Source organism: Typopeltis vanoorti, chromosome 21, assembly GCF_054136105.1.
Source record: "Typopeltis vanoorti isolate ZY-2024b chromosome 21, IOZ_Tvanoo_1.0, whole genome shotgun sequence".
NCBI lineage: Eukaryota > Metazoa > Arthropoda > Arachnida > Uropygi > Thelyphonidae > Typopeltis > Typopeltis vanoorti.
Window position 1 is genome coordinate 77417725 of NC_143569.1, and position 25716 is coordinate 77443440.

General features: G+C 35.3%; 1 protein-coding gene across 1 annotated transcript in view; it reads right to left on the bottom strand.

Moving 5' to 3' along the window:
- The window catches only part of LOC150095004 (cubilin-like), a 52456-nt gene extending 27475 nt beyond the window's left edge, over window positions 1-24981 (bottom strand). Inside the window, exon 1 of the mRNA XM_090411174.1 lies at window positions 24868-24981. Within this exon, the coding sequence (XP_090267300.1) occupies window positions 24868-24955 (88 nt within the window). The 5' untranslated portion in view covers window positions 24956-24981. The remainder of the gene's footprint in view (window positions 1-24867) is intronic.
- Between the last annotated feature and the right edge of the window lie 735 nt (window positions 24982-25716).

Sequence of the window (25716 nt, forward strand, 5' to 3'; positions counted from 1 at the left end):
GCGTTGGTAATGAACACACACACACACACACACACAGCATTATTTATATATGCAAGGTATGTTCCACATGAATATGCCAAAAACAAAGTTGAATTAAGTTTTTATTATTTGAAATCGCAGCATAGTTCAGAAAGCAAAATAAGCTATTACGTAGCTTCGATCGTGTGCTATAATTAGTGGTGTATTTTGCATTCAAACTCATTTTGCATTTAGATTTTTATTTAAAAAAAAACTCCAATACAGCGCTAAAAGACTGCAGATAACATCTTTCGTCGATAACATCGTTTCCTTGGTAGATATCTGTTTAAAAAAAGTCCCATATACATATACAAACTATTATTTTAAGTAATAAATACAAAGTTTGCAAAGTTGGCTATCCATTTGTTTTTTCTAGCTATATTGAAATTGGAAATACTCTGTATTGAGTTGTTTTACCTGTTACGGCTTTATTCTCTGATCATATCAATATTAAAATATTCTTTAATACAGTAAGAAATGATTTTGAATTCAAAGCTGGCTATATGATGAATGCCTTTATCATGAAATTTACGAAAATCGGTTTGTTAGTTGTAATTTGATGAATATATCTAATAGGAGACAAAGAAGGAATTTAACTGAACTTTATGAGTTACAAGTCAGATGATAGCAATTTCTTGTGCTTTTTTTTAAATATCAACCCTACACCAAATAAATCGCCAAAACCCATGGGCAAAAGATTAAGTCCAAGTTCTTGGGGGAAATGGTGTTGAGAAAGCTGCTCCTTAGAACTGAAATAGATGAAATAAACGATGGAGAGAAGTTGGTTCGATAAATTTGAAGCCGAGATGTGTATGGATGTTGACCGGCAGCTACTCTTCTTTTTATGAGTGTAGAGAAAAGTGAGGGAATGGTGTAGTCAGTTGATTGGAGCCAATCTCATGAAAAACCTACTGTATGTTGGCGTGTACTGCCTTAAACTTAGCAACACCGCGTCCATTTTTACTATAAAGTAGAGCGATTCGCTCTTTGCACGCTATATCTCAGCCATGACAGATGACTGGACACCCTATATCAGGTGGTAAAACTTTTTTTTTTTTTTCTGCTGCAGAAATCGCCTAAGAATAACTAAGAATTATTTGTTATAGTCGGAGAATAGATTAATTAAAAATTCATGTGCAACAATGATTATCTGATTTAGCACTGTCAAACATGCCGGTATTACTACCGACATGTCCGACATTAAAAAAAGTAGTACAGTACTATCTGGTATAGGATGTCCCATAAGTCCTATTCTGTAGAGAAACAATTATGGGAAAATATAAGAGAAAATGTGGCAAACGTTTTTATTAATTTTTTTTTAACATTTTTATTTTTACATACAAGTTTACACATTTTTGTTGTAATATAAATGTATAAACTTTTGTATAAAAATAAAAATGTTAAAAAAGAAAAAAAAAGTTTGCCGCATTTTCTCTTACGTTTTCCCATAATTGTTTCTCTATAGCAGTGTTTCTTAACCTATGGTCCGCGACGATGGGACAGGTGGTCCGCAGGCAGACTTACTTTAATTAAATAAATATATATTTTTTAATTATCCAAAAAAAAAATTAAATAAGTAAGTAAAAATTATTGAAATCAAATAGTGGTGACTTTAAAAAAAAATCAAATAGCGTCAGAATGTTCAAAGGCGGAAGTAATATTTTGTTCACTTCACCCCTCTTTTATTAAACGTCATTCTGGCACAACAATAATTTGTAGCGATAGAATGACGAATAATAAGAGGGGTGAAGTGAACAGCAGTATAGTTTTATTGCTTCCACCTTCCCTTGCTGTTTTGTCAGATTTGAAGCGCTCATGTGTTATCCACATTTCAACCAATTGCTTGTTGTTTATTGATTTTTATTATTGAAGGTTTCCCTCCTTCAACCAAGGCTCAATATTAAATATATCTTCAGAAGTGCTAAGTGATGCTTGGACAAAGTGTGTCGTGAGTTATCCCCAGTATTTATATATTTATATATATATATATATATATTTTTTTTTTATAATGGAAAAGTGGCTTAGAACTAGGACTTTGAAAAGAAGGGCAAATGAAACAGTTGATGCTAACCCTAATTGTGATACACGTGTTGTAACGGCGAGTAAATCTGATACTATTAAAGTAGAAAAAACAAGCAGTTCAAAGATAAAATACAGTAGGAAATATAACAGTTCATATTTGGAATTCGGGTTTACTTGATGTGGAGATGAAAGTGAACAGAAACCTCAATGTCTTTTGTGTTATGAAGTATTGTTGAACACGTGCATGAAACCTACTAAACTCCGACATTTAGAAACTAAACGTCATTTGAAAAATAAGAAAATTGAAAAAAAAAAAAATTTCAGTGACGCTTAGCGACATTAAATCATGGGAAAGATGTAGTTTCGGCCATTGGTTCGATTAATAGCAAGGCACTGGAAGCATTTATCTCTTAAGTTTGCGCATAGCAAAAACAGGAAAACCTCATTCTATCGGAGAAAATTTACTACTTCCAGCTATAAAAGATGCGGTAAAAACTATGTTTGTCAACAAGTTACTAAAAGATGTTCATTTGACTCATTTCAATAACACTGTGGGTCGCATAATTAATGATATGGCATGTGACGTAGAATCTCAGTTAATCGAAAGAGTTAAGAAAAGCCATTATTATGCGTTACAAATAGATTAGACTACTGATGTTACAGATGATGCTCAGTTAATATGTTACGTAAGATATGCGCATGATAACAACATTCATGATGATATTCTCTTTTGTAGAACTTTGTCATCCCGAACAACTGGAGAAGAAATATTTCACATTCTCAATAATTATGTAATACACAGAGGGATCCAGTGGGGAAAATGTATAGGCTTCTGTTCGGATGGAACTCGCGCCCTGACAAGCAGGCATAGCGGGGGTTGTTTCTATGGTCAAAATAGCTCTGGATATGAATTGGGTACATTGTCTCATACATAGGAAGCGTTAGCCTGCAAAGGAATGCCACTAGGATCTAAAACTGTGCTACAGAACGCTGTAAAACTAGTTAATTTTATTAAGGCTCGCCCGTTAAATAATAGGATATTTTCAGTACTCTGCGATGAAATGGGCAGTGAATATATACAACTTTTGCTTCATTCTGAAATTCGCTAGCTTTCCAGGGGCAAAGTACTAACAAGGTTAATCCAATTAAGGCACAAAGTTTTATTGTTTGTAAATGAACGTAATTCTAATTTTGCATCACTTCTTGTTGAGGAAGCATGGTTATCAACACTATCCGATCTTTCAGACTTTTTTTTTTCGAAATGAAATGAACTAAATCTCTCCCTTTAGGGAAATTCTTTAACTGTTCTTTATGCCTATGACAAAATAAAGGCATCCGAAAGGGGGGGGGGGAACTGGTGTTGTGCATTAATTATGTAAAAGACAGATAATTTGCACCTTTTCCAACATTCGAATCCTTTGTAGTGGAAAATTATCTTTTTTGTTGATTCTGAGTTTCTGGAAAGGGTTTGTGACCACCTCAAAACTCTGAAACAGAATTTTGAAACATATTTTCCGAATAACTTTTATAAGAAATTTCTGTGGGTTCGAGATCTATTTCAGGCTTATAGTCACGAGAACGACCTTTCGTTATCGAAAAAAGAACAGTTAATTGAACTTTCAAGTGACAGCGGGCTTAAAATGCAATTGTGCGATCTTGGTTTGGCTCGATTCTGGATCTCGCCTTCAGTGAGAAGTGAATTTCTCGAATTATCTGAAGAAGCACTGGAAATCATCATGCGGTTTTCTACAACCTATTTTTGTGAGAAAGGATTTTCCTCGCTCCTTCAAATAAAAACAAAATACAGAAATCGTCCTTGTGTGTGTGTGTGCCGACCTTCGACTAAAGTTAACCAAAATTGAGCAGATATCCAGCAACTCTGCAAAGGCCAAGAAGCTAAACCATCTCATTAAAAGTAAGTAGTAACACAATTATATTGTATTATTTATTGACTGCAGTTTCCGATTATTCTCGTTACTGGTTTTGGAATGAATCCATTTCCAAAATCGGGGATGAAACGAAAGTTGTGCAAAGTGACGTCACGGCGAGGCTCAGCTCTGTTGGCACGGAGGATGGCTGCCCGCGTCCCGTTTAGCGAAGTTCCGTATCGCGTACGGTCGATTGCGGGAATATGCGGCTGAGAACATGGAATCCGTCGAGTGCAGACAACAACATCCGTATGGGCATGGATTGTACAGAAACACATATCACAACGTAACGAATACAAGCAGCACACAAGACGGATATAAATAAAACCACCACCACACGATTAATGAATTGCCAGATTTACGATGACCACTGTTGCGCTTCTGGATAAAATAGGACGAATATAATTAAAACCACCATCATAACACGATTAGTACAAATCACGTGCGTACGGTATATACGGCATACAACCGCTGTCGAGAAAATGCGCCCGACCACGTGGATGGCACTTTGCGATTGACATCGTGGGTTGGACTGTTTATAGATATCGGGAAGGACCTCACATAACAGGATGTCTTAAAATTTTTGGCTGGTCATGGAAAATTCGTAAGGGAAATAAGGCGATGCGTATCGGCCGGAAGTGTGTGGGGGGGCGGGGGTGGATCGGGGGGTCATTAATGTCTTTGGGATGTTCTGAGTGAAATGTTTGGGTATATGCAGGGAATGGTTTGGACAGGACAAGGGATGTAATCCATGATGGAATCTAGATGTCAGTTCTTATTCAATATTATGATGAATGGAGTAAAAGAAGAACAACATTTTCCCCAGTGCGTGAAGATAAAAGTTGTTGTGGGGTATGGGCATGGGTAGATGAATGGGGATAACATATAAAGTATAAAAGTTGCTGTGGACAGATGAATGGAGGTTAAAGATAAACATCGTTGTGGGCAGATAAACGAAGGTTTCAGCTGTACGGCGCTGACATTCCCCATTCATTTTCTCATGGTACCAACGGCTCTAAAAAGTTGTTGTGGGGTGAGCTTAATGAGTGTGGGCAGATGAATGGGGATAACATATAAAATATAGAATTGCTGTGGGCAGATAAATGGGGTCTTCAGAGGGACGGCGCTGATTTGTTTATGCTAATTAATTATGTTTCCAAACATGCTTTTAGATATATCATGTTAAAATTAAAAAGGCACAGTTTTTTCAAAATGTTGGTAATCCCCACATACGTTAAAAAAAAATCACATAACTTAGTGGTCCGTCGAATTGTTTTGGGCATTTTACTGGTCCTTGGGCTTAGAAAGGTTGAGAAACGCTGCTCTATAGAATAGGACTTATGGGACACCCTATATCAGGTAGTAATACTTTTTTTTCCTGCTGCATATGACCTCTTTCGATTTTGATCCAAAGCGAACAACGAACATACAAGAAAATGTTCAGGCTGTAGCTTGAATCAGGGGGGACTAGAGTAGTTTGTACATCGGGGATTTACAATAGTTGTTCCAAAGAAAGGCTAGTTACCTTTCAGTTAATATATTTATGTTTTTGTTTGTCTGTTAGTCATTTCACCTGAAAAAGTTGATAATTCTAATACCTTTTAGTCTCACTTCATTTATGAACCAAACAGGTTCGAAAGACTAAAAATAAAAATAAATAAATAAAAACACGGCGGAACTCCCCCCCCCCCCCACACACACGAAAGTATAAACGAATTTCATTATCAGCAAATGTCCGCTTAATTTTGCCTGCATCGCTTTTTCTTAGAGCTGTGACCTTACATTAGGTTCACGACAACTCTAAGCGAAATCTTCGTGTTTCTAGAATTGAGCGGATATTGAAAAATACTATTCCCGTAAAAATTGCTCACGAAGATAATCCCTACATAAGCTGCTGCGTAGGAAGGAGAAAAGGATGAAATAAGCCGAAATAAGCGCATTCCGACTGGATTTTCATTGCACCATATACAAGCTTATTGACAAATGCCGAAGCTACTCTGAATTGAATTGCATGCCGTTCTAAATTATAGCCATTGTCTGTTTAACAACCGGCTCGCGAAATTCCTGCAAATTTAACATGTTACGGGTCGCGTGTGTCGGCTGGCTCCAGAACGCCACTGGTTAGACTCGATCCGTTACAGTGAGTTCTGTCGTTACTGATAATTTCTGATGTTTATTTTTAGTGTGTCATAATTTAATTTATTTTATTCATTCAGATTATTTTCTTAAATGTATTTATTTTTCCTTTTGAAAATTAGTGAATTTTGTAAACTTCTGAAAATCAAAAAAAGGAACTTTTCCAATATAATTGGCTAATTTCTTTTCACGTCGTTTTTATTCTTATTTTGTATTATTTTAGCATTAAGTAAATAACATTTTTTTGGCTATGTTTTTTTTTGTTAATTTTATATACAATTTGCATAAAAGATACATTTCCATCCACTGATAATGCTGTCAGCCATTGATTTGGGGATGATCAAGTCTTTTATCGCTGTCACGAACGAATATGCCATTGATAGGCATCGTATAATTCTGCCTCTGGAAGTTCACAAGCTTTCATGGGCGTGCCATATCAGTCTGACTACGTAACCCCTACATAAAAATATTTATTTTTCGAAGAACCCCTATGAAACTTTTCATTAAAAATATTAGAACGGAAATCATGACTGACAATGAACTGTTGCCTGTAAAATATTTTAATCAAGAAAACAAATACGTAATTTATAAATAAAAAAGAAACATACATTTCTTAGAAAAAGTCAAATTAATAAAAAAATAGCATTTCCCCATTCACTAGATTTTTTTTATTCTTTTCAGAAAATACATCTAATACTACAAGTTCTAAAAAAAGTAAATTATCTGGGAAACCCTTACAAGTTTTAGCGAAACCCTAGGGTTTTACGGAATATAGTTTAAGAAACACCTTTATATGCTATATATTGTACTCAAAAGGTTTAGCTGTTTGCCTTGCAGAGCAGTATAGGGTATGTGTGACGAAGGCTTCATTATAAAATAGGAAACATTCAAATCTCTATTCCCAAGTAATGCATATAAATATAAAACTAAATAAAATAAAGAAATAAAAATTCTAATCTCTACGGAATAATAATAAGTTAACTATCATACATTTTTCGATTCGGTGAGTTACCAAAAAAAAAAAAAAAAAAAAATCATATCGGCAGTGGTTCTGCGACAATTGGCAAACAACTCCATCCTCCTCCTCCCCAGTTGGGTATAACACCACGAAAAAAAATATGCTAGTAATTATTGTATAACTAAACTTATGCAATAATTTGCATAAATTATTTTTGCACATCCTGAAAGGGTCTCGTTTTCTTTAGACAGCCTTATATTTTTACAACCATTTCGCTGTCACTTTATACCATGACAAATATTTTCCATCCCTTAAAATTTTATGCTGCCTGTGGTGAAAGAGCTTTTTGAAAAAAAAAAAAAAAAAAACGTCAGTTAAGTGAGTAAAAAATCAGCAAAGTTGGTGTCACAGATTCCACCCATCTTATCTTTTCGACCTGTATATGAGGGGTTAATTAGTTCTTATCTGCAGAGTCTTGTTCATGATGCTACCTTTAAATTGCCTCATCAGTCATTTCAGTGAACTTGCTCCCCTAACTAAGTGGTCTCGTTGGGTGAATTAACATTCCACTTGTCATTTCGAAGACCACAGTAGAATTGCGCAGTTTCAGTATTTATCAAAGAGATCCCTGTATGTTTTGCATGCTCTGTATTTTTACATTCTTCTTATGGTTACATATTTGCTTATTTATGTGCTAATAAACAATATGCTCTCTCTCTCTCACACACACACACACACAATATTTCTTCGTGTTAGTACACTTTCACTATGATGAATATTACTTTAAAATTTTAAATGTGTTTTGTTATATTCATTCGCATATTTCGAAAGCTAGTTTGTATTTATTGGAGCTAATAACTAATTTAGGTTTTGAAATGTATTCTAGTTCAAGAACGCCTCTTTATCTCAGTCGATATTGAGGATGGGGAAAGATTTAGGTTCGAATCTTCTAGTACGCGAAGAATCTTAATAATGACTTTTCAGCTGAAGGTAAATTAGGTGGTCTTTAATAGATGTGGAAGGATTTTTCCTCCCGTAAGCTTATTTTTGTTATCCCACAAAACAGATAAACCGGTCTCAATTAACAGATATAAGTTGCTTCAGCCGTTATTGAAAATAAACCAATTCTTCCTCTTCAAGAATCACAAACACCCAAGCTATCAAATGGATTTTTTGTTGGTTTCTTTGTTTGTCTTCTTTTTTTTTTTTTTTTCACTTTATTTAATAAAAGCCATAAATCCTTGATAAATAGTGTATATATCATGAAGAAAATTGCGAGCTGGTTCGGTAGTGGCTCATTTTGTATTAAAAAAAAAAAAAATGCCGTCTTTTGGTTTACTGCAAAGGATTGTGGGTTCAAATTCCGCTTAGGGTATGAATATTTGTGAAAGCCAGTTGTGGACAAGCTTATATTTCTTAAATTTATAAGATTTGTCTTTAAAAAGTAAATGCTAGCTTGCTGGCCAAGTGGATATCATCTCCATCTTCCTGTTTCATGAAACGGTTTCCGTCGTCTCTTGTCAAACCATCACCTTATTGTAAGTCTCAAGTGGCTTGCAAAAAGTATTGTGTCTGGTTTCTGGACCAGGCTTTTCAGATTATATCTAACCCTAGCCGACCACCAGTGTTAAAAATGTGCGATAAGTTTACATCCTTTCTTGGGGAAGACTTCATTAAAATAAAATTAAAAAAAAAAAAAAAAAAAAGGATACGGAATGCAGCCCGTAGTTTGACTTGGATTCTAGACCACTGATCTAAACGTATATGCATATAGACATGGACTTTGTGTACTTCGATCAGATTACCGTACATAAATACAATAATTAAATGCTTCTCAAAATAGTAAATAAATAAATAAATATATATACTGTATATATATATTTATTTAATTATATTTAATTATAATGTATAAATTATAACACACACACACACACACACAAATTTTCCATTCTTATTTTTGCTAGTGTTTTTGAGTGCAACACTGCAAAGTGTTTTCTTCTCTGTCTCTATACTCGTTATCATTTGCATCTTAACCAGTCCAATATTTTTGTCTACTTCTAGTGCTACAGTCTCGCCGTGTGTCTAGCCCTACGTCAAGTTCTACCTTTATCTCTTGTGCATTGAATTTTTATGTCTAATCCACGTATTTGTCTTTTGATCTAGGCTGTTAATAGACAACATTTTGTTCTGTGTACTTTGCTCGATTTGTAGTTTTGTAAGTCTCTTTTTCTTGTAGACATTCAAACGTACAATGACCGAACATTCGGTTTCTCTTTATTTAACTTTTATTTTAATAATTATCCCACTTGCGCGCGCCAAATTGAAATAAATATCGGGGCACTCCTATTTTATATCAAACATATTGGTGTATATTCCTGTCATCACACGTGGCCGATATTAAAACAAACAGATATAACCTGAATTCGCCTGTATACATCTCTATACTATCAATGGCAAGTCTTCGAAAGAGGTGCTATGAATAGATGCCATATCAGTAACCTATCCATTTGTGATATTGATAAAAGGCTGCATCTCTCACAATCAGCTGTAGACAACATTAGCAACCGCTGGAAATGTGAAGATGCAATCTCAGTCAAGATAAACACAGCAAAAGAACACAGGAAGATAACTCCAAAGGATGTCGGGAATTTGGGATACGGAAATCATTACGATCTAAAAAACGATCAGCTATGAGTTCAAAGAGTCAAACAGCGGTTCAGGTTCCAAGTGCATTATTTCACCTGTGCAGTTTAGTGGTGGAGCTGTAATAGTCTGAAACTACTGTTCCTAGTTATGAATTGCTCGTGCATATGGTTTGTTGTAGTAGCTGGAATGATGAACACCGACGAATATGAACTACATGAATAATGTTGCTTTTTGTATTGTGGAAGTTTTACGGAAGAGACAACCATGTCTCTTTCAACTCAATAGGACACAACCATTAGTTCCTGCTGCATGTCATTCTGCAGGAACTAATGCATTTGAGGAAAATGTAGAAAAACTTAACTGGCCTACGCAATGTCCAAATCTGAATCTAGTAGAATTCTTTGGGACGAACTGGAAATTGTAAGGTGGGCCTGTGCGACTAACTATAAATGGACTGGTGGTCAGGTTGGTCGAAAATACCTGACTCATTTAACAGGATATGTCTAGAAGAATAGAAGTCGTTTTTAAGAAGCACCCGGTCGATATTATCGAGGCGTACAATTCAGTTTTTCTGAAATATAGTTATCACCCAATGCTTATGCCAACATAGTTAACATAGTATATGCATTTAGGAAGCATTTACCACTGCATATGACAAAGAATGTGGCATAGCAATGTGCAAGGGTAGTGGGTTGGGTGGCCAAATGACTGTAGCCGTATGCACAGCCTAAAAATGGTAACGTTTCTGCTTCCATAATGTTAAATTTCCAGAAGAAAGATCGTTAATAACTCGAATCCACTCGATAACTAAAGGTACTTCTTTTTTTTACTCGGCCCCCCCCCCTACTTTTTTTTTTCATCCGGTTCCCGAATTAGTCCGTCTCTGAGATAGGACAGTCGCGTTTTTTATCCCACAATTTAGAGAAATCGACCGCAGATAACACCATTTCAGGTACAATACGAGGTAGGATCGATAGCGTGAGCTTAGCTATTGTTGGAATGAGACCAACTTCCTACTGATTTCCAAAAAGTAGTTTAGTTAGAGCTAAATCAGCTCCACCTACTCCTGGGGAATAAAAGGAGTTAGGGGATTCAATTATTTTATATTTATCAATTGCGTGTGATTGACGGCATTAAAAAAAGGGAAAAAATGGTCACAAGGTCACAAGAAAAGCAAGAAATTCTGGGATTCTCTCAACCAGGAGGTTCAAGACGTCCACAGTTGTAAAGGTTTAAGGCAGAACACTACATACTAAATTTAGTATGTAGTGTTCGTTAGTTTCTATGGAGAGGCTGCTTTATGCAATTCAGACATCACCTCAAGAAATATTTGACTTCCACATTTGCAGAGCTTCTCGTGATTGGAAGAAAGTTCTTCACCAAACGGTCTCGTCCTATCTGTTAAGTATAGTTGTGGAATACTTTTCCTGGTTTAGATTAGAACCCATTGTTCTATTACTAGGAAAAATGATTACCAACGTAGTATTGAAATTCTGGATAATTCTTTGCTATTTACTCTATGACTATTCTGTGGATGACCCAGTTGCATTTGAACATGGTAATTATACGCAATTTCAGACTGCAACGGCTGTGACAACATGAGTTGAGGAAGGTACGAATCCTATAGAGCACTTTTGCATTTCACTAAAGTAACTGACTGCCATTTTGAGAAGAATGATAAAAAAACCGTGTCCATTTATTAACATTTAGAAATTATAAAATTCAACGTTAAGAAAATCCCTCAGGAGAATGCCATCCTATAATCGCAGTTAATGGTGTATTGAGGTTTGGGAATATAAAGGGTTAGGGAAATACTCAGGTAATCGTATAACTTCTGCACAGTTGGCGTGTTTATTCAGTAACCTAAAGAATTTTTTCACAAAGACTAGCAAATCGGTGATTGCATGAAAGAACATTGATTGTGTCAACATCTGTAATCCCATTTGACTCACAAAATCTTTTTCCTGGACGAGTTGCGCAACAACTCGTAAGACATGCTGTCACGCAGAAGAATTAATTTACGCGCATTTTCTTGGACACATTTTTGATGCCTGTGGTATGCAGACTTTTTCCAAGAGTTTCACTGCATCATATAACATTAACGGACATCGTCATTTCCTTAAAATCCATTAGTGTGGATCATCAAAAAGTATCTTACCGGTTGGTGTTTGGGTACCGAAGTTCTGCCTCTTGATGAAGACTAGATATTCCATTTTATGTGTGGGTGTAATGGAAATGACATCTTTGTAATGAATGTAGTATTTAACTCAGATTTATAACTGCGTCATCAACTGCTATTTGGATCAGGAAGTAATTAACAATTTCAGCAAATCGTATGACATTCTGCAGGGATAATTTCACGTGGACCTAAGCGCTTCTGTTGCGTTGCAGGATATGTTGGTGTGCATATTTTTCTGAACTAAAAAAAAAAAAAACTTAACTGAAAGTAAGTTTTTAGTCTTATACATAGTGTGGAAGAGTTTTTCCTCTCGCAAACAATTAAACTGACCAGAGAACATACTGCCGAATGGCATGCACATCAGGCACAATGAGCTCGTAAGAGACTTGAGTAAGAGCAGTGTAGATCAAGGAGTTGGATCGGCTGTTGGGGGGGAGGTGATTAAAGTAAGATTTAGATTTCGATACTGAGAAAATGTCCAGAACCTAATATAATGTCCAGATACCTGCATTAAGAATCTGATTTTAGAAGACTGGATTCAGGGATTTTCATATTTTACGATGGTAAAATATGAGAATCCTAAAATAGAAAGTTATCTGGCAAGATAATCAGGAATCAACCGAAGAACTGGAAGAAGATTCTTCGAATTTGTTAAGAAGTGTTGGACCATTCTTCGTGTACCCATATGCGTTCCATATCTTCCACCTCTGAAACAGAAACTTAGAGAATGGCATCTTAGTCGCATACTGGAGTGTAACATGAATGATTGGTCCAGTAAAATGAATGCTTCCAAAATAATAATAATAATAATAATAATAATAATAATAATAATAATAATAATAATAATTTTTTTAACATTTTCATAACATTTTATTTATCATCATATAGGGCATTTACATATATGTAATAAAGCATACTATTACATTTTCTGTTCAATACAAAATGTAGAGTACAGTGATTTTTTTAAATATAAATGTACATAATGTTTTTTTCCAATATCAATATCATAGCTTATTATTATACAGCCTATTTACATATGCACAATTTTTTTATATCAGTATCTTCATTATTATTATACACCGTACTGACTGTTTTGTTACATAATTTGCAGTCTTTGATTATGAGGATTACGTGTAGATGAATGAGACGAATTAATTCACCTACTTCGAAGCTTGGGTTAGCTTTTATGAAGAGAGTGGGATTAGCCTTCACTATTTATGTTGTTGTTACTGTTCATGTATGGGATGTAGACATTGGATGCTGGCGATTTCTGATGTGTATATTAGTGTTAATGGTATATTAACATTGTTGGTATATTTTCCAGAGTTCGTGTTTTAATGTTCTGTAGTTGTCTATGTGTTTTAAGTTTCTTGGTAGGTTGTCGAGTAGTGTGGGTATCGGATGTGATCTCACAAAAGAACCGTATGAGTTGTTGAAAGGTGTAGGGATGTATAGAGTTGTTGTTGGTCGTGTTATACGATATGTCTGTTGTTTCGATAGGTGATGTTGAAGTAATTCCTTATTAATATTATGTAGTGTTTCATATTTTTAATGCTCAGGATTCTGTGTATTGACATGTGCTGGTCGGATATTGGCTATTGTATATAAAGTGTCCAAATCACTGTCGACACAATTTTCCTATGTAATTTTTCTAATTTTGTTAGGTGGCTGTTTGATGTGTTTGCATAGACTGTTATACTGTATCTGAGTAGGGATTCGCAGATACCGTGATATAGGAGTTTTTTTTATGTTAGATGGAATAATGTCTTTTACTTGGAAGAGTTTTGCTGCGATGATGCGGAGTTTGATACGTAGGTATTCTATATGTTTTGTCCATTTAAGATGGCAATCTATGTAAAGACCAAGATATTTTGCATGTGTTACAGGTTTGATTTCGGAACATTGGCAGGTTTTTTGTTGTTAATGCAGCTGTATGTGTGACAGTGCATCGATAGTGGTGCGGGGCGGATGATTCTCGGGTTGTGTATTATTAACATCTGTGTTTTGGTTCTGTTGATTACAACTGCGTTTTGGTAGAAGTATGTTTGTGATTTCATTTAGGTCTTGTTGTACTTTGGAAAGAACCCTGTTGATGTCTGTGTGGATTGCTAGTAGTGCGGTGTCATCTGCGTAATGAAATATTTCACTTCTAATGGCCATGTTATGAACATCGTTAATGTATATGTTGAATAGAGTGAGTGATAATATGGCGCCTTGAGGGATACCGTATTTTATATATATTATATATTTATATGATATAATAATAATAATAATTTATGCTCTTTAAATCAATGAAACCATGCCTCACTGTTCGTAGTGATTGTGATCTGACCTATACAACTCCAGTAATTGTCCTCGAATGTTTACTGAACTACCTTTATATAAAGACGGACAAGTGGATGGGAATGATTAATATAATATCAAAACTAAGGGAAAACTAACTGATATATATATATATATATATATATATATATATATATATATATGTTACCGCTAAAGCTCGAAAGCCGTTAATGTGCATATTACCTAGCTAATCTGCAGATTAACTGATTTGCTCCGTTAACGTGCGGAATCAAGAGTTTTCCGCATTTTACCTAGGTAATGTGCACATTAACGGCTTCCCTATCGTTAAAGTTCAAAAGTTTGTTTCTCTCATTTCCTTTCCCTACTCCTTCCCCCCCCCCTCTCCCTCCACTTTTAGTTGATTTCGCCAGTGTCATATGTTTTGCAAATTCATTTCCTTAATTGTAATAATATTTTAAACCGTTTGATTCTTTTTGTATTATAGTTTTTTAATTGATTGATGATTGATTCTATCAACTAATTTGTTGATTGTTTGATTGTATTAACTTGATTCTTTAGATATCGAAAAATAAATAAATAACATTATGTTAATTTAAGCGTACAGAAACGTTGCTGTTGTTCCAGATCTTATTTTCACTTTAACGAGTGCCTAGTAGGTAATGTGCAGATTATCTAGGTAATCTGCACATTACCTAGATGAAATGCACATTACCTAGAATGAAAATTGTTTCATTTCATTGAGAAATGAAACAATTTTCGGCACTTTAACGGATCACCCTAGTTAATCTGTAGAATAACTAGGGTGATCATACATATATAATAAGAGAGGGGGGGGGGGAGAATGATTGATCAATTTGCACTGATAGAAATTGATTAATGAATAATACAAATGGATATATATATATATAGAATATTGCTTGATAAATATTTTAAAAAAAAAGAGAGAGAGAGAAGTGATTCAATAGAGTTGAATGGGAAGAGGGAGAACGTTTAATAGATAAGGGAAGCACAAGGGTACATAGATGGAAGGAAGGATAGAGAGAGAAAGATAGAAAAGAGAAAGAAACTGATAGATTGGTTCCTACAGCTGCCAATAATTGCCATTTCACCAAGTCATTGTCTCTATCATTCACTGCTGCGCCACTGCTCACTCCCAAACCCTGATGCTGAGGGAGGAGAAAAATTTCCAACCACCCAGAAAAAGATGAAAGTCACAACTCCATACACTGCTTCGGATTTGACTTCCCATCGGTTTACTTCACAAATTTCATTTCTCCCTGCATCCGGTTGTGTAGGAGCACCTGAAGCAGGTCGGGTCGATTCTCCAGACTGTTTCTGCCTCATTTATTCCGCCGATGGTTATCTGTAATCTTCCCATAATGGACTCCCTAGAACACTTTTTATTTCTGCCTTTCCGGTATTTTTGAACACTATATATCTCAGTGTGCTCGGCTACCGAGTTTTCTTTTCTTTCTTTTTTTTTTTACCACGCTATTGTATCTCTTCGGCTTTGAATTGTTTTTATACGTGAAATATTAAAGTCTACATTTTCAGAAACAATTTTCAAGGTTAGGACTTCGGTATAAGCCAATTTACAAAATGAATAATGTCTCCAGTGTCGAAGAAAAGAAGCTACAAGAGCTTCGGTCATTTGAAACCATTGAATGAATGGAAAATATTTCTGTTGTTTAGGGAAAGGGAAGTATTAAAAAGAATACGTTTTAGGTTTCTTTTTTTAATTTAGCAGCAAATTTTATCTGAAATGATTGCTGGAAATTTGTCCACATCAGGAGTTGACTCAGTAAAAACGGAATCATTATCATCCTGTAAGGGAAAAAAAAAAGAGAGAGTATTACGATAGCCAATCTCAAAATCTCTCCTATTAGGGACAAACAATATTTGCCAGTGAATCAATAAAAAAAAGCTCATAGACTTTTTTTAGCACAAGATCAACTCTCGGCCCTACTAACATGTTTACGTTGGATTACTTTCTTGCAATATTCACTTTTTTTTTCAGTCTTTTTTATTATTATTATTATTATGCTAATTCTACCATTGAGCACCGTGGATGGGATAAAGATTAAATATTCCAGGAACCTCATTCTAAAAAATTCTAATAAACGCATGCTCTCACACCAGCACCGCAATTCTGCTAAGCATAAGCTTTGGCAAACAGTGCCATAGTGGGATTCGAACCCATACGACAGCGAAAATGTTATTCACTGGGACAAACAACTGACTTGTTTATACTTTTCTAACTTACCAAAACGTTATCCAACACGAGACATTGGCTCTTGTCTATGTTTAGCATGAAATTCTCCCAGTGTTTCACGTCTCCATCGCCACGACGCTGTGAGACTGCGTACGTTTATGATGATCATGTGGTTTCTTTTTAAAACCAGAAATCCTTCAAGTCGTATCTTTTTTCAGTTTTATGATAGATGGAATCATGAACTAGTATCTTTTTTTTCACAAGTTTGGCATAAATTGTAAAAATATATATTTTACACACACACACACACACACACACACACACACACACACACACACACACACACTCTTGTAATTCAGCTTCCGACATGTGCTCTTCAACGTGTCAATAAAAATCTAGTTATTCCATTTGTTTTCATTTAGTACGTAATACTATAGAGAAAAAAAAACTAAGTGTTTACCAAAAGAGCTATGAGATGACAAAGAAAATGGTCTCTTCTGTCCACTTATTTCGAAATGATATTCAAGAACGTTGTCGGGCATCCTGTTCCCTTACACTTTTTATCTTGTGGTGCGCATACTATATATATATATATATATATATATATATATATATATATATATATCCAATCTTTTTTCCAAACAATATATATTATTTCTCTGGAAGCAAGCTAGGAATTTTTAATCCAGCATACAGGCAAATCGGCCAGAGAACACACACAGTTAACAGACAAAAATACTGTTCAGTCATAATGTGTTGATGGTGAAGAATGGCGTAAGTTAAAGACGGAGGACTAAGTAGCGTAGACTGTCCTCTCTCGGTGAGTCGTACTGCTTGGAGGGATCACGTATTATGCTCCTCCATAACACAGTTGGAAGAACGACGGAAAATTTTGCTCTTCAACTGAAAAACACCTGAGTTCGATTTTCGTGACGACGAGAGGAATCTTATATGGTTTTTTTTTTTACCACTGAAGGTGAGTTATCCGATCTCATATAGAGGTAGCAGAGTTTTTTTTTTTTTTCCCAGAAACTTGGATTTTTTCTTTTTTGCAGTAGGCAATCGACCAGAGAAGAAATGCAGTTAACTGGCAAAAATACAATTAGTCTGCAGTAGATTTCGTAGTGTGTGTGGATGATGACGTATTATGTAGATATGAAAGAATAAGTGATTTAGACGATGAATTGTGGAGCGTGATAAGTAGTACTTGGACTCCTTGCAAGTGTCACATAATAATAATAATAATAATAATAATAATAACTCTTTGCATCATCGCCCTTCGTAGCGCAGTCGGAAGAATATATCCAGCATTCAAAGACAGGTCTTTGCAATAATGTTTAGGACGCGAGAAAAACTTATGACGGATTTTTCCATTATAGGTAAAGGAAATTTTAGTAGCAATCAGTACTCAATCGAAAAAAAAATATGTACTGTAAGTTTGAGAGCTGGTGCGTTAAATAATTTAGAAAAAGAAATGTTAGTCCCTCATGTTTTCCTCACGGACTATGTATTAATTCAAGACTATCAGTGTTCTGATATCACTGATTCAATTCGGTTTTCGAAGCAGTGTTTTCATAGAGCAGTCTAGGGGACGTTGCGATGCAGTTCTGTTGGAAAGAGTTGGGTTTGAATCGCATATTAGACTTGAGAATCCTTTACTAGGATTTTCAGCAAGGTGAGCTAGCCTGTCTCATATTGAGGTGACAGGTTTCTCCTCCCGTTAAGAAACTCGAGGTGTTTCATCTCACAAAATGGACAAAACAGCCACATAACACACGCAATTAACAGTAATTACAATATCTAACCCTTTAAACGAAGAGCATGATAGTCAAATCAATTCTAATACTTAGTCGAAGAAAATTTGTTAAAATGTTATTATGTTTCTTCTTCTCGTTATTATTATTATTCATTCATCTCGTGTACTTTGTACTTTTTTTGGCACAGTAGCAGTAAATATTTCGAGAATATTACTAACTATAATTCTGAAATCTAGTATTACTAAGATTCTCTCTTCCCAACCTTCATCCATCTCTGTCACTAGAGCACTATACATTCACTTACGTGCAGCTTACTTTACATGGAAAAGAAAAATATGCAGATAATTAGGTAGGACCTCAATGGCTTTTCTCCGTTCTGTTCTTACCCCCCCCCCGGCTAATTTCCACATAGAACAGTCAGCGAATAACTCACTTAAAACAGATTCACTTAAATCCGTAGCCTGGGTTCATTAGGTAGATGAGATGTTTATTATTTGGTCCCATGGTCCAGACACATTAAATTCATTTTTATTGCATTTAAAAAACATCCTGCAATCTAAAATACACTTGAATAGGAAAACAATCAAATAACTGTCTGCTCTTCCTAGACACATTAGTCACATGTCTTCCAAATTGCTCATTTTCTTTTGTTGTGTATAGAAAGCCCACAAGCAATGGAATATTCAGCCCCAGGAATGAGGAATGCTCAAAACACTAACGCAGAATCATGGCTCTTTGTTCCAATGACACAGCATTTGTGTCAAACCTCGGTTATATTCATGACACATTTTTAGCTATAGCTTCTATAAACGAGATAAAATTAAAAGTTATATAGTGCCAAAAAAAAAAAAAAAAAAGAAAAGAAAAGGACAAGACGCTCTTGTTGTTGGAAGATGGTATTTGAAATCCAACAAAATATTAGTGGGTTAATAAATATTATTTATTTTGTTCTTCAGGTGTCGTGTTTCTACCGTTAGACGGTAATATGAATAAGCCAATATCTAAACGTTTCTACACGTCCACGCTAGGGCGCTGTACATACATGCAATCAGAGTAGAGTGTAATGTTCCGATGGCATTATGAAAACTTCCTGATTCCTTATTCAGACATGTCTGAAGTTTAAGTCCATGTATCTGTAGTCCTCACTGGTTTGTTTATTTTATTTTTTAAGTAACCTGTTTACGAAAGCAATATGTTTATTATTCAGCATTATTGGTATTAAATCTGCTTTGTTTCGTTGAATTTAATATTAAATTTGAATCCGATGCAAGTCTTATACAGCATCGTTCGTCAGAACACAAAATTCTAAGGAGCAAAATGTCCCTCGATATTTTTAATCAAAATATTTTTGTCTCCTTAAATTAGTTGAAGGTAAAGAACTTTCTAATATTTTTCGGAGGTGCAGTTCCAAAATGTAAAAAATATATATCCCTGTAAATTCAGTTTGTTCATTCTTTTAACAGCTTTATAAACCTCACCCTCTTATTCGTCTTAACAAACCGAAGTTTTTTTCCTCACAAGAATAATACTAGTGTCAGATATTACTGCCTCAAATGGCTTTCCTCGGAACTTTTCCCGTTACGGGGGCATCAATTGAATTGGATTCTCGCAACAAGCTTTCAGTCTTTTAGAATTTGCTGGATCTATTTATGCTCTCAGGATCCACGCGTTTTTTTTTTTTTTAGAATTTCATTGTTTGGTCTTAGTACAGTTACTCTTTCTTGATTCTCAATTTGAATACAGTAATTAAAACGAGATCCTACCATTATTATTATTACGCCAATGTGATCTAGATTCCACACACACTCATAGTAAGGTATCCCATAATCTAGAAATTCTTTTCATGACACGTCTCTGTGCCCTCTTATCCACCTTTCGTCATTTCCAAAATAAGAAATCGAAATCTGGACACAGTAATCTAGATTGAGTCCTGGTGATTGAATCGATCTCAATGAAATTTTAAACATTCTATTTTTACGTTATCAAATTTTAATGAAGATCCGACCATTGTTCTGAGAGCTCTAATACAAAAGTTAGTGATGGATCGATGATGACTTAACGGTTTCTTTTGACACCAGTGTATTTAAAATATATGTCGAGAATTAATGTTAGGCATAGCAACAAGAACTGTGTATGTGTGCGTGTGTGTGTGTGTGTGTGTTGATACTAAAATTCATAAAGCAGCGGAACCAAACGAAAATGCGGAAGATGTTGAGTAGTGAAGAATAAGGATCGGATGGCTTAAAGTGAACATTAAAAAAAAAAAAAAAAAAAAACGAAATGCAGTGTTGGATGTTAGGCTGAAATTGAATATCTTGTGGTCTAGAAAATCTTCAGTCCTTAAAACGAAAATTCTGAACGAAAACTAAAAGAAAACTGCGTATTCATTCTTTAACCTTTATGCCTACAGCCTTGTTACGTCATTGTAGTCTGAAACTATTATGTTCGCCAGCTAACTGAATTCGCAAACTTTGGTATAAGAGAATGACTTTAATAATAATGAGACCAATTTTATTAAGTGGAGTGTATGCTGTTAACTGAGTAGGAATGTTGTGTATTGAGACATGTTCTGACATGTTTGGACTTCCGCCAGAAATATCTACTTAATGATTGCATCGTCTGCTGCTAGTAGACAGTGAAAATAAATGTATGCTCCATAGCAGTGTTGTTATAAAGATGAATAGTAGTAATTTAAAATAACGGATTAACATTAAATTCTGTATGAGTGTAGATATGAAACTGACATTTGAAATTTCAAAACACGTATATGAAGATCAAATAACGTTATGAGCAAGAATTTTAGACTCACACACGCACACACACACACAAAGTTTGTTAAAGAAGGCCAGCAAGACGTTGGAAGAATTTTTAAAGCGATCACCCAACAATCCACAGATATTTATTCTATTTATTGTACCTTATACTGAAAACAAAATGGTAAGAAATTTCGTCTCTTTTAGACAGATCCTTAACTATACGATTTATAGCTATACGAGAATTAACTATACGAGAATTTAATTCATAAAAAAAAAAAAAAAATGACTAGAGAAAACGCTAAGCTGCCAACATTTTGAAACAAAAGATATTCAGTTCACTTTTAACGCTTATTTTTTTTATTTTTTGTAATTCATCTCATCTTTATCCTCTTTTACCTTGCGGTATCGAGGGTTTGTTAAACATCGGACCTCAAACCGTTCACAGGATAAGGTGGTCAACCCTACGCCCCTGAAAAAACCCCAGGATAAACCGGGGAAAAACCCTACTGTCCACGCCCAAGACTGGTTAACTTGGCTATGGCTGAAGAAGATCCTTCAACTCCTAACGTCACCGACGGAGAATCAGACCTAGGACACTCCTTCCCCAGGCATATGGTTGCGAAGCGCACAGCCACTAGGCTAACTGCGCGAACTTGTAATTCATCTTTTTTAATTAATTTTTAAATGGGTGTTTTTAAACCATTTTTTTTTTTTAAATTCGACTCCTTTTCAATTTCTATCTGGGAAAAATGTCTCCCCTCCCGCATTCAAACTGATTACTTTCCAACTCAACATCATTATCTTTCCCGACTAACTTAAGACTAAATTTGTGTAGTCTTATAATGACAGCATACTATATTTAATATTTTATTACCTGTTGTTACACATCGTAAATAAAAATTTATGCTTTATAATAATTGTACTATATATGGTTACATTTATAATTAAGTTATATAATTATAATTTCCAAAAACAGCTGTAATTATTCAATGGATAACTAAGTTTTTTTAAAAGAAATCTAAAATACTGAACATCCGACGTGTGTGGTAATTTTTAATTTTTTTTCTTACTACTAGTGCAAAATATTGAACAACAACAACAACAAAAAAAAAACCTTTAAAAACAGACCAACCATTCACTCTGTTGGTCATCATTCTTACACAGTTGAGCTTCGAACTTATCCAACCAACCTCTCATCTTCCTCTATCATGCCATTTACCTCTGTTTCTTATAACAGTCATCTCCATACCATTTTCTCTAAGGATTACGCCATTCACGTATGTTGTATTATTAATAAATGCATTCTTATAATGGTTGCCTATGGACTGGTTGATTTACGCTCATGCGCAGACCCATACTTCACCATGCAGGCACTCAAAATCGAAATCCTACGGAATAAGTTGGTTAATCCTAATTCCAGGAGTGTCTGCAGATGTATATGTTCAAGGGGGTCGGTTTGCCTGTTCTGGGGGACGAAAAACCCGAGTTTCCAAATGAAAAAACCCTCTACCTCCGTATGAGACCGGCTAACTACCTTTAGTCGAAAGAGACCTCATGGCGTGGACGGGAATCGAACCCAGGTCTTTCCGACCAAAAAGGCTTCATCTATACCGACTGAGCTACGGTGGCCCTCGATTGCCTATTATAAGAAATAAATTATATTGATAAAACAAAACAGTGGTTTTGGGCATTAGAGTGTGAATAATGTTGAAATATATCATTTATATTTTAGAATCCGAGAATGGTACAATCCATTCCCGTTTATATATACTGCATACGCAATACCATGATCGCTGTGTGTCCTCCACGAGAGGGAGTAAATCTATAAGCTATAATACTTTAGTGCTGTGACGAACTAGGGACATTTATTATTATATTTTTTGTATTTTTTAAATGTATTTTTTGCGTAGTTCGAAAACACTGCTCTAGGGGCCAACTTTTATAAACCAGTATTATAAACTTTTATAAACCACTTCAAACCTCCAATAAAAAAGATTTACACGCAAGTCCAGTTAATTGCTGTAATAGCTAAATTAGTTAATTGTGATCTTTACTGCTGATACTTAATTTGGCTTCTTGTGTGCATGTGTGTGCGTATGTATTTATCAGATATTTCCAGGAACGAACGTCATTTTCCAGTTTCGGGAATAACGGTACAAATGAGGCAGCTTTACAAGCGTGTCGAGTACATTAACTTTCTAATCTGCCAGTCCTCCATTAAGCGGAGGTACCTGAGTACCTGAGCCAATCTACTTTGCTTGGCCGTTTCACTATTGAAAGGAAAGGGAATCTCATTTCCGAGTGAAATCATCGGTGGATAATTTAGCGATAATGAAATTTCCGCTACACGTCGGTACAGTCGTCACTAAACCCTATGCACGCCAATAAAGATGGTCTGAAAGAAAGAATGTCCCTCATACGAATGGCAATTATAAGGGAAATGAACTATTGACGGTTTGCAATAAGAAACGACAATCAAAAAAAGAAAGAAAAAAAAGTGCAGCTAATGATTTTTTTTTTCTTGTTTTGGATAATCTCTAAATCGATAAACGTTGCGTATTGGTTTGTAGCATTTGACTGGAACAAAAAAAAAAAAAAAAAGAAAGAAAGAAAGAAAAGAAAAAAGATAAGAAAGGGACAAATACATTTCCCATTGAAAAAAAAAAAAAACTAAAGAAAAAATAAAGCTAAACTGCAGCGGATAACTTTGCAACCGACAGAGATTAATATCAACCTGACACACAGTTAAATACCCACTATTGTAAGTTTGAATATTGTTCCCACGAGCTTGACGTCACATGGCTCTGACAGATGATTCTGTAAACTGTTAATGACAACAAACGAATATTGACAAAGCACCGTTGTTAACTCATGCAAACTCTGTCAAAAGATAACCAATAGAATTCAAATACGTATTTTGTTTTACGTACAAACTATCTAAAGTGGCAAGCTATCTATTTCTTTTCCTTATTCATTTTTCTACTCAAATGTTAGCTATATAAGCATCAAAAGATCTTCTAACTTAGTTTTATTTCACCAGCATCATCGGATAGTTCAAAGGGCACACTTTAATGTACCTTTTATTAAACTTTGCAGTAATTCAAAGACTTTGTTTCCTTCAATTTCACGCCTGCTGCTTCTAGATTCCGTTTGCCCGTGGGCCACACACACACACACACACACACACACACACACACACACACACACACACACACACACACACACACACACACACACACACACACACACACACACTGTCTGTTGCATCTGAAGTCTTTTAATAGTGCTGTTCCTTCAATTTTATAGTAAGGAATAAATTTCACATTTGTTACTGATCGATACTATTGGATCGTATGCCAGCAAACGATGAAAGAGAGATTCGACAAAGAAATCAAGCGATGGGATAGGAGCTATCGCTTGATGAAAATGCCGTTATCAATATATTTATTTTTAGTAAGCAAAAATATTTGCCAAAAAAAATAAAAAAAAATATATATATATATATATAATTGTCTTCTGTATTTGTAATTAAAGCATATACGCAATTTTTTATTAATTTTAATTAAAATGTCTTTCAACATGCAGACATAAGCAGAAGGAAAATAAAATATACTCGAGTAGTAAGAATGGCAAAAATGATGCAGGTCAGGTGACCTTTGAACTTTTAAATAAATCTTATTTGCAACATTCAGTCAAACCAACAATAGCGTGTATATAGTAAGGGGATTTTTTAAATAAATTTAAAAAAGAAATAACATGGTTGATGAATACAGTCCCGCAAAGTGCACGATTATATACATCGCGGGTTAATCCTGCATTGCACTATCGCTAGACCATCAGATAAATAAAACTAAAAAGAGATAACAAATCCGCATAGAAGAGTATGGTTGAAAGTACCGGGGGCAAAGATTGCCCCGGTAATGAAATCATAAACTGTTAAACACTTCCTACCTTTAGCTCTGGCTGGAGTGCACTCCCACGTGACCACAGACACCAGTACAACGACCAGACACACGCGTGCCACCCACACACTCCCCATGACCAAGGCCGAACGATATCCACACCATCGGCCAGTACAAACACCCCTTCCGACACAGTCACTGTAAGTATCTGGTGGCCTGCCGCTTCTGCTACCGACATCGATTGATCTGTGCCCTCTCTCCAGCTCCTCGCGCCTATACGTGATCTGGGATCGAGAATACAGCTGACCTACACGGAGCACCTAGTGCATTCGGTGTTCGAGCGAGCAATAAACAGACGCACGTGGGAGTTTTCGGACGCCCGGTGATTGTAAGGTAGTGGAGGGGAGCGTTGTATTCTGGTTCGGTACGTTTCTCGATTCTCAGCGGGATTTTGATCTTTTCGCCTCAAATTGCGCAACATTGGCACATCCCCAGGAATATATTTCGCCTTCTCTTGTTCTCCATATGGACAAGACTGTCAAATCAGTCTCGTTATGTCCATTTAGAGTATAACTTTTTTTTTTTTTTTCAGTTTTCATGTACATTGCAAGAGTCAACGAATTTACCTGCATAATTGAAAATATAACATTTCAGTTTGACAGGAGACCACTTCAAGATAAGGAAATGCCTTTGCCTTTGGTAGCACATATTTTTTCCATTCGATAAATATATTATATTATCTACTTGTTGGTAACTTTTCACTTCTTTATTATTTTTCAATTTCGGTAAACGTTGCATACATAACTTGCTTTAAGATGTCTTTGACAAAATGCACAATACCTATGAGAATGCTTAGTTCATCTGTCTTTGCTCGTATAAAAACTTCGCTCTCTGACTG